Source organism: Gekko japonicus, unplaced genomic scaffold (assembly GCF_001447785.1).
Source record: "Gekko japonicus isolate JY-2015 unplaced genomic scaffold, Gekko_japonicus_V1.1 scaffold299, whole genome shotgun sequence".
NCBI classification, from domain to species: Eukaryota; Metazoa; Chordata; class Lepidosauria; order Squamata; family Gekkonidae; genus Gekko; species Gekko japonicus.
Window position 1 is genome coordinate 336,874 of NW_015170896.1, and position 15,405 is coordinate 352,278.

The 15,405-nt window shown below is 47.0% G+C and overlaps 1 protein-coding gene across 1 annotated transcript in view; it reads left to right on the top strand.

Moving 5' to 3' along the window:
• The window catches only part of GYS1 (glycogen synthase 1), a 41,387-nt gene that overhangs the window by 10,833 nt on the left and 15,149 nt on the right, over positions 1-15,405 (top strand). The window contains exons 3-4 of the mRNA XM_015418529.1: positions 2,528-2,709; positions 15,207-15,398. Of these exons, the coding sequence (XP_015274015.1) occupies positions 2,528-2,709; positions 15,207-15,398 (374 nt within the window). The remainder of the gene's footprint in view (positions 1-2,527; positions 2,710-15,206; positions 15,399-15,405) is intronic.

The following is a 15,405-nucleotide window of genomic DNA, read 5'->3' on the forward strand; positions in this document are numbered from 1 at the left end:
CCCCCCCAATAGCTAGCGATCCAAAACAGTCCAGTGGAGCCTGAGCGGTGGGCGTTGCCTTCTGACACACTTCCGGTGATGCCAGGGGGTGTGGCATATGCAAATGAGTTATGCTAAGGAGTTATGCTAATAAGTTCCTGCGCCTCTTTTTCTACGAAGTGACCCCTGCCGGGATCCATGCCTTCATCATGCCCGAAAGCCCCCCGCCCCGGTCCGAATGCAGTTGATGAAGCCATCAGAGGGAAGGCCCTTGAGTCTGACCCAGAAGCTTCAGCTGGTACAAAAGGCAGTAGTGGACCTGCTGACGGGGTCATCACTCAGCCAGCACTGCGCCAGTTGCGTTGGTTGCCAGTTGACTACTGGATCAGATTCAAGGTTATGGTACTAACCTTCAAGGCCCTATGAGGCCAGGGACCAGCATATCTACAGGACCATCTCTCCCCATACATGCCCCGAAGAGCCTTACACTCATCTGAGCAGCACCGCCTAGCAGTCCCCGGCCTGAAGGATGTCTGCCTTGCATTGACCAGGACCAGGGCCTTTTCAGCCCTGGGCCCTGCCTGGTGGAACATGCTCCTGGTTGAGATCAGGGCCCTGCGGGATTTATTATAATTCCACAGGGTCTGCAAAACAGAGCTGTTCCGCCAGGCCTTTGGCTGAGGAGGTGGATGATGTCCAAATGACACTGGCCTTCCCTGCTTCACTTGATTAAACTGCTCAAATTGCCTTCCGTCTTCGGGCACTGCCTTTATCAACTTGGCACCAGCACCAGCTGACTCGGTTCTCTTTAAGAGAAATGTGCCTTCCGTAACGTTAGCACCACAGACACTGTAGTTACAAATTAAGCTGCCATCCGGAATTTTAATTGCAACTCTTGATTTTATGAATGATTGTTGTTTGAATGATTAATGATTGTTTTACTGAATGTTGTAAGCCGCCCTGAGCCCACTTGCAGGGTAGGGTGGGATATAAACAGAAACAAATAGTTTGCAGGTGCCACATCATCATGCCTGGGCCCTCCTCCTTCCGGCTTGTACTGTCCTTGTTAATGGTTTTGCCTCTAAAAAAATATAAGCTGCTTTTAGAACACTGGTGTTGGAAAGCGGTAAAGGTAAAGGTTCCCTTGCTCGAAAGCCAGTCGAGTCCGACTCTAGGGTTGCGGTGCTCATCTCCGTTTCAAAGCCAAAGAGCCAGCGCTGTCCGAAGACATTTCCGTGGTCATGTGGCCAGCGTGACTAAACACCAAGGTGCACGGAACGGTGTTACCTTCCCACCGAAGTGGTACCTATTTATCTACTTGCAATTTTTGCTTTCGAACTGCTAGGTTGGCAGGAGCTGGAATTAGAGACGGGAGCTCACTCCGTCATGCGGCACACTTGGGTCTCGAACTGCTGAACTACTGACCTTCCACAGCCTGCAGTTCAGCGTCTTAACCACTTGAGCCACCGCAGCGGTACATGAACTAAATAACCAGGTGGAATGTTTTAATTTTACAATTAAAGTAAAACAACAATCTAAATTCGATGGTTTGTTCTGGAATTCCTCACCATCGTAGTTCATATCCAGGGAAAGTAATCTTAGCAAGATATGGTGCTTTCAAGATACCAGTTTCTGTACTGAAAAAAGCGGAGGATCCTCCAGGTGTCAAGATCTCAGGATTCTTGGTTCCTGTTCATGCTTGTGTGCATCGATGGGGCCGTGGCTCAGTGACAGAGCATCTGCTTGCCGTTCAGAAGGTCCCGGGTTCAGTCTCCAGCATCTCCGGGGGTAAAGAATCAAGTAGAAGCTAATGTGGAAGGCCTCAGCTTGAGATCCTAGAGAGCCAATGTTAGTTAGAATAGACAACACTGACCTTGATAGACCACTGCTCTGACTTTGTACGAGGCAACATGAACAAAACTACTGCAATAGTGCAAGTAACAATTATAATAATAATGATAACTTATCCTATGGTCGGTTAGATATCTGAAATGAATACAACAAATGCTTTGTGGTATGAGTTTTATTAACTTTGATAGTAATTGTGTAACCTACTGTAATAATGAAGCGGGACTGGAATGATTTAAATATGAAATTTTATTATAGAATGGAGAGCCAACTCGGAATGTTTGTGACTCCTGAAGAGTACTTCTTTATGTATGTATTACGTTTGATGAATTTATGAATTGGCATCAGGTATGTTGTTCTGAAATAATCGTAGAACGTGTTTTATCAGGAATCTGTGATGTAGGAAGAAGTCTCCACAAAACGAAACTTCTACTCCGGAGATTTTCGTCCATCTGTCAGATACAGTGTTAAAGAAATAATGTGTCTGTATTTTTGCAATTTTGTATACATTTAGGATAAGTTATCATTATTATTATAATTGTTACTTGCACTATTGCAGTAGTTTTGTTCATTTTGTCTTAACCATACCGCTACCCCTTCTTCCATTTGTACGAGGCAATGTCATGTTTTCACGGGAGATGGAGCTTAGTTTCTTCTCCACCGGCATCTAAGCTATCCTCTTCTCTGTCCTTTCTTACAGTTGGTGGGATCTACACAGTTATCCAGACCAAAGCCAAAATCACCTTGGACGAGTGGGGCGAGAATTACTTCCTGATCGGGCCTTACCTGGAACAGAATGTCCGCACTCAAGTGGAGCTAATAGAGCCACCCAGCCCTGCCATCCGCCGTACTATTGATTCCATGAATGCTAAAGGATGCAAAGTAAGAATCTGTGGGTGGGGAGGGGAGGAAGCGGGATGGAGAGGGGGGTGGGGAAGATACCACAGACAGCAGATGGGATGATAAACCCAATGGCTGGACATCAGGATGTACGTGTATCTTGCTTTTGGACAGAAGGACTCTATCCAAGCATGCCAGGTTGACATAGTTCTTTCATGGGGCTGTGTTCAATCACGGATCGCCTGCCCAAAGTGGGACAGCCTAGAAAACAGTTAGAAAATTGTCCTCTGCTGTTTGTGAGGACCAGGATGAAGACGCCTAAATTTCCAGATGTTTTGTGAGTTTCCTTGGGTCACAATAAGCCCTTTTTCATTTCCTCCCCCCCTTTCCTGTTCCTCTGCTGCCGCTGTCTCTGTAGATCAGAGTGATCCTGTTGACTTTTCCAAGACCTTTCCCTGTTCCTGGATAGTCTGAGGCAGGGAACGTGTTAGAAGAAGTCTGTGCCATCAAGTTGCAATGGACGTATAGCAACCCAGTAAGGTTCTCAAAGCAAGAGACAGTCAGAGGTGGTTTGCCATTGCCTGCCTCTGTCCCGGACTTCCCTGGTGGCCCCCCATCCACATACTAGGCAGGACCACCCCTACTTAGCTTCTGAGAGCTGAAGAGATCAGACTAGCCTAAACCATCTAAGGGGGCCATTTCAAATTGATCTTCACGGCCTTAGGTGATTTCCTTTTTACAAAAACAGCAGCAGGTTTGTAAGTTAAGAATAAGATCCCCCAGAATGCCAAAGTCCCAGTGCTAAATTCTGCATTTTAATCTGCATGTGATCAGGGTAGCTTGATAGCTATCAGCTAAGGCAGTGATGGCGAACCTTTTAGAGACCGAGTGCCCAAACTGCGACCCAAGACCCACTTATTTATTGCAAAGTGCCAACACGGCAATTTAACCTGAATACTAGGGTTGCCAAATGTCTTTTGGTCGGGAGCAGGGGGCTCCCGGCCGGCATCTGTGTCGTGCGCGCGCGTTTCACCCGGAAGTGATGTCGCACGCTGGGGGCGGGGCCATGCCATTTGAGGGGAAAACAAAGAGTTTTCCCCTCAAATGGCGTGGCCCCGCCCCCAGCGTGCGACGTCACTTCCGGGGGACGCGCACGCGGGGGTGGGGTTTCCTCCGGGCCCGATTTTCGTCCCGTCGAAAATCGGGCCGTCAAAGCGGGGGATTCCCCGCCCCCCGGCCCGATTTGGGAACCCTACTGAATACTGAGGTTTTACTTTAGAAAAAACCACTCATACATTAACTTTAGATGATCCAAACAAAGTAAGGAAAGCAATCCCAAATGCTTTCATTTACTTAAAATTATCTGGCAGAGAATTCCACACTTTAATGATGGCCTGGGCCTGGCTGGGGCGATGGCACGTGTGCCCACAGAGAGGGCTCTGAGTGCCACCTCTGGCACCCGTGCCATAGGTTCACCACCACTGGCCTAGACCATCTAAGGGGGCCGTTTCAAATTGATCTTCATGGCCTTAGGTGATTTCCTTTTTACAAAAACAGCAGCAGGCTTGTAAGTTAAGATCCCCCAGGATGCCGAAGTCCCAGTGCTAAATTCTGCATTTTAATCTGCATGTGATCAGGATAGCTTGATAGCTATCAGCTAAGGCATAACATTAAATCATGGCCCCTCTTTGGCACTCTGAGTAAAATTAATCCTCATGATGAGTAAAAAAGCTGGCATCGTTTTAGCGACCCCCTCGGTCTGAATTTGGGAGCTAGAAAAATGGCTCGTTGGATTACATCTGGCTTCTGGGTTGCCAGGGCCCTCCAGGACATAGTTGATGGTTTTTTTCCTAAATGGGCCAAGAGTTTAGGGCTGTAATAAAGGCCTGAGAGCAAAACTGAAAGGCCTTAGGAGCTTCTTTTGCAACACATACATTGTCCATTTCTGATGGTGGAGGAAAGTGCCGTCAAGTTGCAGCTGACTTATGGCAACCCCGGAGGGTTTTCAAGGCAAGAGACGCTCAGAGGTGGTCTGCCATTGCCTGCCTCTGCGTAGCGACCCTAGACTTCCTTGGTGGTCTCCCATCCAAATACGGACTAGGGCCAATCCTGCTTGGCTTCTGAGATCTGGCAACAGTGGGCTAGCCTGGCCCATCCAGGTCAAGTCTGCCCATTCCTACTTGGGGCAATTTGAGATGTATAAAACCTCTTCCCCAAGTGTGGCATGTTCAAACTCCCTTTTCTGCATTAGCTGCACCCAGTAATATTCATCTGTCACTGTTCATCTGCGACTGTCCTGTATGCTTAGAACAACTTAAGGCAGTGATTCCTCCGTCTCTTGCAAGATGTAGTGAGGGCTGCTAGTTTGGGTGGCTTTGAAAGAAGGTTCAACAGATGCATGGAGCCTAGGGAAAGGCCTGCTGGACCAGACAAGTGGTCCGTCGAGTTCAACATCCTGTTTCACACAGTGGTCAGCCAGGGCCAACAGACGGGGCACAGAAGCCAAAGCCCCTCCCCAGATGTTGTCTCCCAGCACTGGATTTCAAAAGTTTGCTGCCTCTGAATATGGAGGTTCCCTTTACTCACAATAAGTAGCAGCTGTTGATGGATTTATCCTTCGTAAATCTGCTAACCCCGCTGTTTAAAGCCATCTGGGCTTGTGGGCCGTCACTGCATTCACCGGCAGGAAATGCCACAATTTAATGACTTGTTTAGTAATGAGGGAGCTGCGGGGGCTCAAGTGGTTAAGACGCTGAACTGCAGGCTGTGGAAGGTCGGTAGTTCAGTAGTTCGAGACCCGAGTGTGCCGTATGACGGAGTGAGCTCCCGTCTCTAGTTCCAACTCCTGCCAACCTAGCAGTTCGAAAGCAAGAAATTGCAAGTAGATAAATAGGGACCACTTCGGTGGGAAGGGAACAGCGTTCCGTGTGCCTTGGTGTTTAGTCATGCCGGCCACATGACCACGGAAACGTCTTCGGACAGCACTGGCTCTGAAACGGAGATGAGCACCGCAACCCTAGAGTCGGACTCGACTGGCTTTCGAGCAAGGGAACCTTTACCTTTACCTTAGTAATGAGGCATTTCCTTTTGTCTGTCCTGTACTTAATGCCCATCAGCTTCATTGGGTGCCCCCCAAGTTCTAGTATAATGGAACAGGGAGAAAAAGAAAGATAGGACGATTGGTGGCTATTTGTTAAGACAGCTAAATGGAATCTCATTGTTCAGGGGCAGTGTACCTCTGACTACCAGTTGCTTGGGGCGGGAAGCAATAATCAGGAGAGGCCTGTTGCTTTTATGTCCTGATTATCGTCTCCTGGGGGAACCTGGCTGGCCCCCATTGGAAGTGGCTGCTGGACTCTAAGGATATTTGGCCTGATCCTGCAGAACTGTGCTGATCTTTCTCTTTTGCCACATACTATGCCCTTTAAAAAAAACCAAAACACTCTCCTCACTCTTGAACTGAATGCAAGAGAGAGGTCTTGGAGTTGTAGTAGATAACTCACTGAAAATGTTGAGACAGTGTGTGACTGCAATAAAGAAGGCCAATGCTATGCTGGGGATTATTAGGAAGGGTATTGAAAACAGATCAGCCAATATCATAATGCCCCTATATAAATCAATGGTGTGACCTCATTTGGAATACTGTGTGCAGTTCTGGTCACCACACCTTAAAAAGGATATTATAGCTTTGGAAAAAGTGCAGAAAAGGGCAACTCGAATGAAAAAAGGGTTGGAACACTTTCCCTGTGAGGAAAGGTTAAAGCGCTTAGGGCTCTTTAGCTTGGAGAAACAACGACTGAGGGGTGACATGATTGAGGTTTATAAGATTATGCATGGGAAAGAGCAGGTAGAGAAAGAGGTACTTTTCTCCCTTTCTCACAATACAAGAACTCGTGGGCACTCCATGAAATTGCTGAGCGGTCGGGTTAGAACAGATAAAAGGAAGTCCTTCTTCACCCAAAGAGTGATTCACACATGGAATTCACTGCCACAGGAGGTGGTGGCGGCTACAAGCATGGACGGCTTCAAAAGGAAATTAGATAGACATATGGAGCAGAGGTCCATCAGTGGCTATTAGCCACAAGGTATAGATAGGGGCTCTGGGGCAAGTGATGCTCTGTCTTCTTGGTGCTTGGGGGGGCCAACAGTGGGAGGGCTTCTAATGTCCTGGCCCCACTGGTGGATCTCCTGATGGCACCTGGTATTTTTGGCCACTGTGTGACACAGAGTGTTGGACGGGATGGGCCTTTGGCCTGATCCAACATTGGTGTCTCTTGTTCTTATGTTCTTATGTTAAGGGATAGCAAAACCTGCCTTGAATGAGGGCTCTCTCTCCCATTCTTCCTGTCTGAGCAGCTGGAAGCAGTTATGCTGAACCCCTCATTTGTCACTTTCTAATGCTGATTCTCTTGGGATGCTCAGAACTGCTGCTCAATCCTTATGGGCTAATTGTGAGCACATAGTTTGGGGTTAAGGGTGGGTAGGCCTTGCTGAAAGAGAAGTCCTTATTCTCGTCTCCCTTTGCACTGTTATTGCGTGTAAAATTTCTGTCAGCTGCTTGGTAGCCCCATGGTAGGGGTGCCACCTCTGGATTGGGAAATACCTGGAGTTTTAGGGGGTGGAACTGGAGGAGGGCAGGGTTTGGGGAGGTGGAGGAGAGGAACCTCATTGGTATATAATGCCATACAGCTCACTCTCCAAAGCAGCCATTTTCTTCAGGGGATCTGATCTCTGTCATCTGGAAATCAGTTGCAATTCTGGGGGGGGGGTGTCTCCAGGCCCCAACTGGAGGCTGGCAACCCTTCCCCCTGGCCATGGTTCCATATAGTGGTAGCTCCAGGCAAGGGGTGAGCATGGCTAGGGGCACACTTTATGTTGATATCCCGATTGTGTGGAGCCTCTCTTGGCTTGTGGGGCAGACTTCGTGCCAGCACCAGCTGCCATCAGGAAGTTCCAGGTGGGAAGCATTTAAACTGCGAGGCAGTAGATTCAGGAGAGGAGAAATAGAGTGGGGTTTTTTTGTGTGCAGTGCATAATTGACTTATGGGATTTACTGCGGATGGGCAGCGGCTTAGATGGCCTTTAAAAGGGGATTAGACACATCTGTGAGGACTGGGCCTATTGATGGTAGTTGATGATGACAGCTAAATGGAACCTCCATGTATACCTCCAAGAATTGGCCATTGTGGATTAACAGTCAGGAATGGTCGTTGCCTTCCTACACTACTTACCAGCATCCCAGAGGCATGTGCTTGAAAATAGGATGATAACGTGATCCGGCAGGGCTCTGAGAGAGAGGCTAGGCAGAGAAGACCAGGTATCGCTGTAGCCTCGCTGCGAACCAGAAGGGTTAAGCTGACCATATATATTTTATAAATACAAAATTTATTAGGGTGTACACATATTAAAATATCTTCGGGTTAAATTTTTTTAAAAGTATCAGACTAATAAAAGAATATCAAATATTAATACACATGATGGGTCAACACTTTCCAACTGAAGACCAAACGTGTTTTGGCCTCAAAGGGCCTTCCTCCGTGGTCACTATACAACGTAATATTATTACATAATATTATTATTACATAATATTATTATTACATAATATTATCACTATGCAACATAATATTATCACTATACAACATAATATTATGTTGTATAGTGACCACAGAGGAAGGCCCTTTGAGGCCGAAACGCGTTCGGTCTTCAGTTGGAAAGTGTTGACCCATCATGTGTATTAATATTTGATATGCTTTTATTAGTCTGATACTTTAAAAAAAATTTAACCCGAATATATTTTAATATGTGTACACCCTAATAAATTTTGTATTTTTATAATATATATGGTCAGCTTAACCCTTCTGGTTCGCAGTGTTATCTTGGGTTGAGTTTTTCCCTTCCTCCCCCTTTTTTTCCAGTTTTCATCACTGTAGCCTCCCCTGCTTCTGGCGGGAGGGTGGTGCATGCATTCCAGGCATTTGTTAAACTGCAACCTGGAGGTGGCTGATAAGGGGCAATAGCAAAGGTGCTTTCATGGAGGTATGTGGGTTTGTTTACGTTCTGTTCGCAGCCCCCGGAATTTAGCGTCCTGGGCTTGTACTTCTGCTCACCGGCCTGATTACTCCTTCATCAGCCTCTTTGTGGAGAAGAGCTCGAGCATTCCTTGCTCCAGGACAAGAGATTTTTTCCCCAACTCTCGGCTTGCTCTCCAAATTTCTGGGAGCGCCTCCCAAGTGCTGATGCCAGAATGGGATGTGCCTTGCTTCTGTCTCTCCCCATGTGCAAGTCTTGGAACTTACTCAGTGGATTCTTCAACTTTGCTTTAGTTTCATGGTGTTCCCTGCTTAAGTCCTTTCCTCCCCCACCCCCCCCACGCCCAGTTGCAGGACCTAAAGGGACATGGTGGAGTCAGCTAGACTGCTGGTGGCTCAGGAGGAGGGTTCTCATGGGAATCTCCACCCGTCTAAGTTGGGCAGCACCGCTGCCAAAATAAAAGGGGTGGGAGGAGATAGCTACACAGTAAATGACTGAACATGGGTACACACTTGGGCGAGAGGTGAGTTCTGTGTTGGGAAAGGCTGCAGACTACCAATCTAGTCCAATTCTTTGTGTTACCTTTATGGGGCAGATATAGGGCAGTTAAAGACAAGGCGGAATTAAGATTGCTGGGGAAAAGATCAACAACCTCAGATATGCAGACGATACCACTCTAATGGCAGAAAGTGAAGAGGACCTAAAAGAGCCTCCTGCTCAGAGTAAAAGAGGAGAGCGCAAAAGTGGGCTTGAAGCTCAACATCAAAAAAACTAAGATCATGGCATCTGGCCCCATCACTCCTTGGCAAATAGAAGGGGAAGTCGTGGAAGTGGTGACAGACTTCACGTTCCTGGGATCCCAGATCACTGCAGACTGCGACAGCAGCCATGAAATTAAAAGACGCCTGCTCCTTGGGAGGAAAGTGATGGCAAACCTAAACAGCATGATAAAAAGTAGAGACATCACCCTGCCAACAAAAGTCCGCATGGTCAAAGCAATGGTATTCCCAGTAGTCATGTATGGCTGCGAGAGTTGGACTATAAGGAAGGCCGAGCGCCGAAGAATAGATTCTTTTGAACTATGGTGCTGGAGAAGGCTCTTGAGAGTCCCTTCAACTGCAAGAAGATCAAATCAGTCAATCCTAAAAGAAATCAACCTTGACTGTTCCCTGGAAGGCCAGATAATGAAACTGAAGCTCAAATACTTTGGCCACCAAATGAGAAGGGAGCACTCACTGGAGAAGACCCTGATGCTGGGAAAGATTGAAGGTCAAAGAAGACGGGGACGGCAAAGGATGAGATGGTTGGACAGTGTCATCGACGCAACGAACATGAAATTGAGCCAACTTCAGAGGACAGCGGAAGACAGGAGGGCCTGTCGTGATCTGGTCCATGGGGTCGCGAAGAGTCGGACTCGACTGTGCGACTGAACAACAACAACAAAAGACAAGGCCCCCAAGCAAAAGTCCGTGAAATGGCTTCCACAGAAATAGTAAAGTACTCAGGAGGGCTGAGAGCCAGATAGGCCCCCTGGCTCTTCCTCGCGCTACCCCCCACCCATCCCAAATACCACATGGAAACAAATAACTTGCTGGTGCTTAAATAAGCTACTATTAGGGTCTCTCTGTATACCGTACCTTCTCCCCAATTTCTCACAAATATGTACCCAAAAAGCTTATAGCAGTGAAGAGGGACCGTCTCATCTTATCCTCTCACAACACCGTGCTGGAGTCTGAGAGACAGTGACTGACCCCGGGTCATTCTTCTCCCCTCCTTTCCCCCTCAGTAAGGGGCCTACAAATTATAGCTGCACACCCATGGCACCTTGCCCAGCTCCTGGGTGACACAAGGTCTTGGGGTCACACAGGGAAACTGGTCAGGACTGACAAAAGGAAATATTTCTTTACACCTCCAGGGATTCAGACTGTAGCAAGCCAAATACACTTTCTGTCCCTTGCTGGGTTAGATGTCAAAATACTTATTTTAAACAGTTTCATCTGTCGCTCATATTGTCATGCAGTACTTCAAAACAGTACAGTTTCAGAATTCTGGACCCAAAGGCAAATGTTCTAGGTTCAGTTCCCAAAGTAGGCAGACAGGATCCCTGACCTGAATGTGTTCACCTTATCCAGGGGTCCTTTCGTAGAAAAAGAGGTGCAGGAGCTCATTAGCATAACTTATTTGCATATGCCACACCCCCTGACCTCACTGGAAGTGTGTCAGAAGGCAACACCCCCACCGCTCAGTCTCCACTGGACTGTTTTGGATTGCTAGCTATTGGCGGGGGGGACGGACGTGCAGATCTGTCCTGGCAGAGGAGGGAGAGCTTGTACCTGAATAAAACTTGGTCTTAAAGGCGCCACTGGACTGTTTTGGACCGGGGGGCTCTGCAACTTACCTGGCTGCTTCCTGCTCTGACTGAGGGCTGCTGGGAGCAGGGGGTGGGGCTTGTTGCATGTGCCCGCCCCCTGGGCTCTTTACTGCCGGAGCTCTGCTCCTGTGCGCTCCTGCAGGAAATGACCCCTGGTCTTACCCGTTCAATACAGGGGCACACCACCTGCCCTCTTATGAACTCTGTGCATGCGTGATGTGGCCCAGTTATCAGGAATGCTGAAAAGCAGTGTTCAGTCACAGGGATGACTGATATGCATGTTGTCCAAAGCAGAGCCTACTTTACTGGGTTGTGCTGTCCTTTTACATGTTGATCGTATATGCATACTTGTATGTCCTGTCATCAAAAATAGGTGCAGTTGGCTGGCAATTGCCAGTAGTCTAGTGACTAGATGGTCAGACTAGGATCTGGGAGACCGGGTTCCAATCCCTGCTCTGCCACGAAGTATTGCTGAATGACCTTGGGCCAGTCACTCACTGACTTGCCTACCTCACAGGGTGGTTTTGAGTAAAATGGAGAAGAGGAGATCTGTGTTTTGTAAGCTTCTTTGGGCCCCCATTAGAAAGAGAAGCAGGGTATAAATAAATTTTACCTGTTAAATATAAACAATATTGGGTGGGGGGCCCTCATGCATGATGTTCCGCCCTCTTGCTACTTCTTTCTTTTGTATCAAAGCCCTCAGCCAGAGAAAGCAGGTGGAGATTTCAAATAATAATAATAATAATAATAATAATAATAATAATAATAATAATAATAATAATAATAATAATAATAATAATAATAATAATAATAATAATAATAATAATAATAATAATAATAATAATAATAATAATAATCTTTCCATTTATTAATCGCTCAATCCATGCAGAGCTGCCGGCTCTGAGCGATGTACAGTTACTCGTGAATTTCACGTGGGACTAACAATGCTGGGGGTAAGGGAAGACATCATATATCAGTTAAGTCACACACATATTTTCGTAGTCAACGGAGATAGTCAGCAGCAAGGTCCAGGCGTGTTCCAGCAGCATTCCTTTCCTCGGCGGACGCTTGATGTTCTGTTGATCAGGCAGCTATTTCAGGCAGCCCAGTGAAGAACAACACGAGGCAAGCGACCTTTCACAAAATGGAGATGAGGGTAACATGAACCAGGCGCTAAAATTAGACATGCGCCCGCCCCCATCGCATGAAACCTGTTGAAAGAGAGAATGGTCATGCACTGAGGCCTACTGAATTAACAGAGGGGGTGAGGTTTCTGCGAGAAGGAGGGGGGCTCAGAGTCTCCTGGATGGAAAGGGAAGGGTCTGGCAGCCAGAACTCCTTTTGGTTACCATGAGGGAGGAACGGGGCACACATTTTGCAGCCCTCAGTTTGAACCAGGGCCTCTTCAGAGTTGGCAGACACCGTGAAGCTTCTTGCAAAATATCTGTTTGCTGCAAGCTGTCTTGATTGGCTGTGTGTAAATGCTTGGAATCGATCAAGAGATGAGTTCCAAATGTGTGGCTATTGCTCTTGTGTTAAAAAGCCAGACTGTGTCTCGACATCGCATCCGGCATCTTGCACAAAATCAATCCGCTGGCATCCTGCACAAAATGCAGCTTTGTGCTCCTCCCGCCTCCCTCATGTCCTAGAAGAGAAGAACACTTTCCAGTCCAATCAAGCTTCTAATTAGGGTTGCCAGGTCTGGGTTGGAAAATACCTGGAGACTTTGGGGATGGATCTAGGAGAGGGTAGGGTTTGGGGAGGGGAAGGGCCTCAGCACGATACAATGCCATAGAGGCCACCCTTCAAAGCAAGGTAGCTGATCTCTGTCAGCAGGAGATCTGTTGTAAAAGCGGGATATCTCCAGGCCCCGCCTGGAAGCTGGCAACCCCACTTCCAAGCTGCCGTGATGCTTGAACTCAGGGGCTTTTGAGTGCGTCTTCCTTCTTGCAGCCAGTGTTCCCTCTAACCTGAGTCGGTGTGAACTAGTTCACAGTTTTTTCGCTTCTGGCTCACACATTTCTGTCTTAGCTCAGGGAGGATGGCTCCAGAGCAAACCGATTTATGCAGCAGCCAAATCGCTCGCTCACCACTTTAATGCCAGCAGCTCACAAAGTAGGATTTTTGCTCACAAGACGCGACAGCTTAGAGGGAGCGTTGGCAGCCTGTGCTTCTAAACCAGGGTTTAATTGAGGTTTTGAATTCTGGCTTGAGAAGGCAAACAAAACCCAGTTTGCTGAGGCATTCAGGCATCATGGCAGGGTGGAGACTGGTCATACTGGGAAGCATTTCCTCAGACTCTCCCAAGAAGAGGTGGGAAAGCGAGGGGAGTGCGTGAACACAGCAAAGCAGCTGCTTCCATGCACACTGGTAACATACTTCTTTTTCAAGAGCTTGTCATGAGATATGAATGCAGCCCTACTGCCAGGGGTTGTGTGTCCGGATTCGCAAAGTATTTTGACTTCTGCATTATGAAGAAGAAGAAGAAGAGACTGGATTTATACCCCGCCCTTCCCTACCCAGAGAAGTCTCAGAGCGGCTTACAAACTCCTTTCCCTTCCCCTCCCCACAACAGACACCCTGTGCGGTAGGCGGGGCTGAGAGAGCTCTGACAGAAACTGCTCTTTTTCAAGAACAGCTTTTCTCAGAACTATTACAACAAATAGGACCACGGTGTATAATAGCCAGTAAAACAGTAAATCACCGTGTACAATTAAACATTATTTGTTGGGTTTTATATGCAATGTTTAGAATTCAATTATTAACAAAATTACGATAACACTACAATATGCGATATAAAGCTTAGCAGTACATACAGAGTAATACAGTACTAGTTACAGACAAACGACGGAGTTCTAGTACACTAGTTTTTTGATGTACGCTACCGCGCTTAGATTCTGGTGACTGGGGAGCTCCTAAAGCAAGCTCTAATGTGACTGGGTCTACAGCATATAATAATTGACTAAGCTTCCCTCAGTCCCTCAGACTGAGGGAAGCTTAGCCAATTATTATATGCTGTAGACCAAGATTCACATTAGAGAATCTAAGCGCAGTAGCGTACATCAAAAAATTGTATAAGAATTAGCATTTTGAAATATGGCTTGCAGCACTTCATTCTAATGAAGAAATAATTACAGAATGACAAACCTGAAGAAGGACACGCAAACGGATCGTGTACTAGAACTCCGTCGTTTGTCTGTAACTAGTACTGTATTACTCTGTATGTACTGCTAAGCTTTATATCGCATATTGTAGTGTTATTGTTGTCATTTTGTTAATAATTGAATTCTAAACATTGCATATAAAAACCAACAAATATTGTTTAATCGTACACGGTGATTTACTGTTTGTCAGAACTACGGCTTGCCCAAGGTCATCCAGCAGGTGCAAGTGGAGGAGTGGGGAATCAAACCCGGTTCTCCCAGATTAGAGTCCGCGCTCTTAACCACTACACCAAACTGGCTCTCTAACAAATGTGACAAAAGGGGGGGGGGCTGAAAATGGACAACCATCACCTGCTTAGGTTTCTGAAACTGATTGGGGGCTAGATGGGAGTTGCACTACTCAGCGCAGATCCCCCGTTGCCCCCTTGCTGTGGACTTAGGGTTGCCAACCTCCAGGTGGTTTCTGGAGATCTCCAGGTGACAGAAGAGATCAGCTCACCCAGAGAAAATGGCTGCTTTGGAAGGTGAACTCTATGGCACTATACCCCACTGAAGTCCTTCCTCTCCCCAAACCCTCCCCTCCTCGGGCTCTACCCCCAACATCTCCAGATATTTCCCAACTGGGAGCTCCTTCCTGGCCTCTGTGTTTCTTTCTGTCCCCCACTCCGTTTGCTATCTCATTCTACCAACCATCCCATTTCTTGTACAGATATTCCGAGAGTAAGTTTTTTGCCAAATTGGTTATTAGTACAATATGAATAGCAGCGACTGAATTTGAAAATGAAGTGTAACTTTAAAAACCCACATATTTTGTAGCTGAATATTTTAATATGCAATCTGTATTTTGATGTGTAGATCTTGCTGTGAGATTCTGAACTGTGTTTAGTACGGTTAAGGAAGAGCAGCGCAGACATAATTGTCTATAGGAGTCAATTCCCACCTATTGGGTAATCTTCCGCCTGTCGTCTTTCTAGGTTTACTTTGGTCGTTGGCTGATTGAGGGTGGCCCGTATGTAATTCTCATAGATATTGGGGCAACGGCCTGGAGCCTCGATCGCTGGAAGACAGAGCTATGGGAAAGCTGCTCCATTGGGATTCCCTGGTACGACCGAGAAGCCAATGATGCGGTACTCTTTGGCTTCCTTACAGCATGGTTTCTAGGAGAGGTAAGGA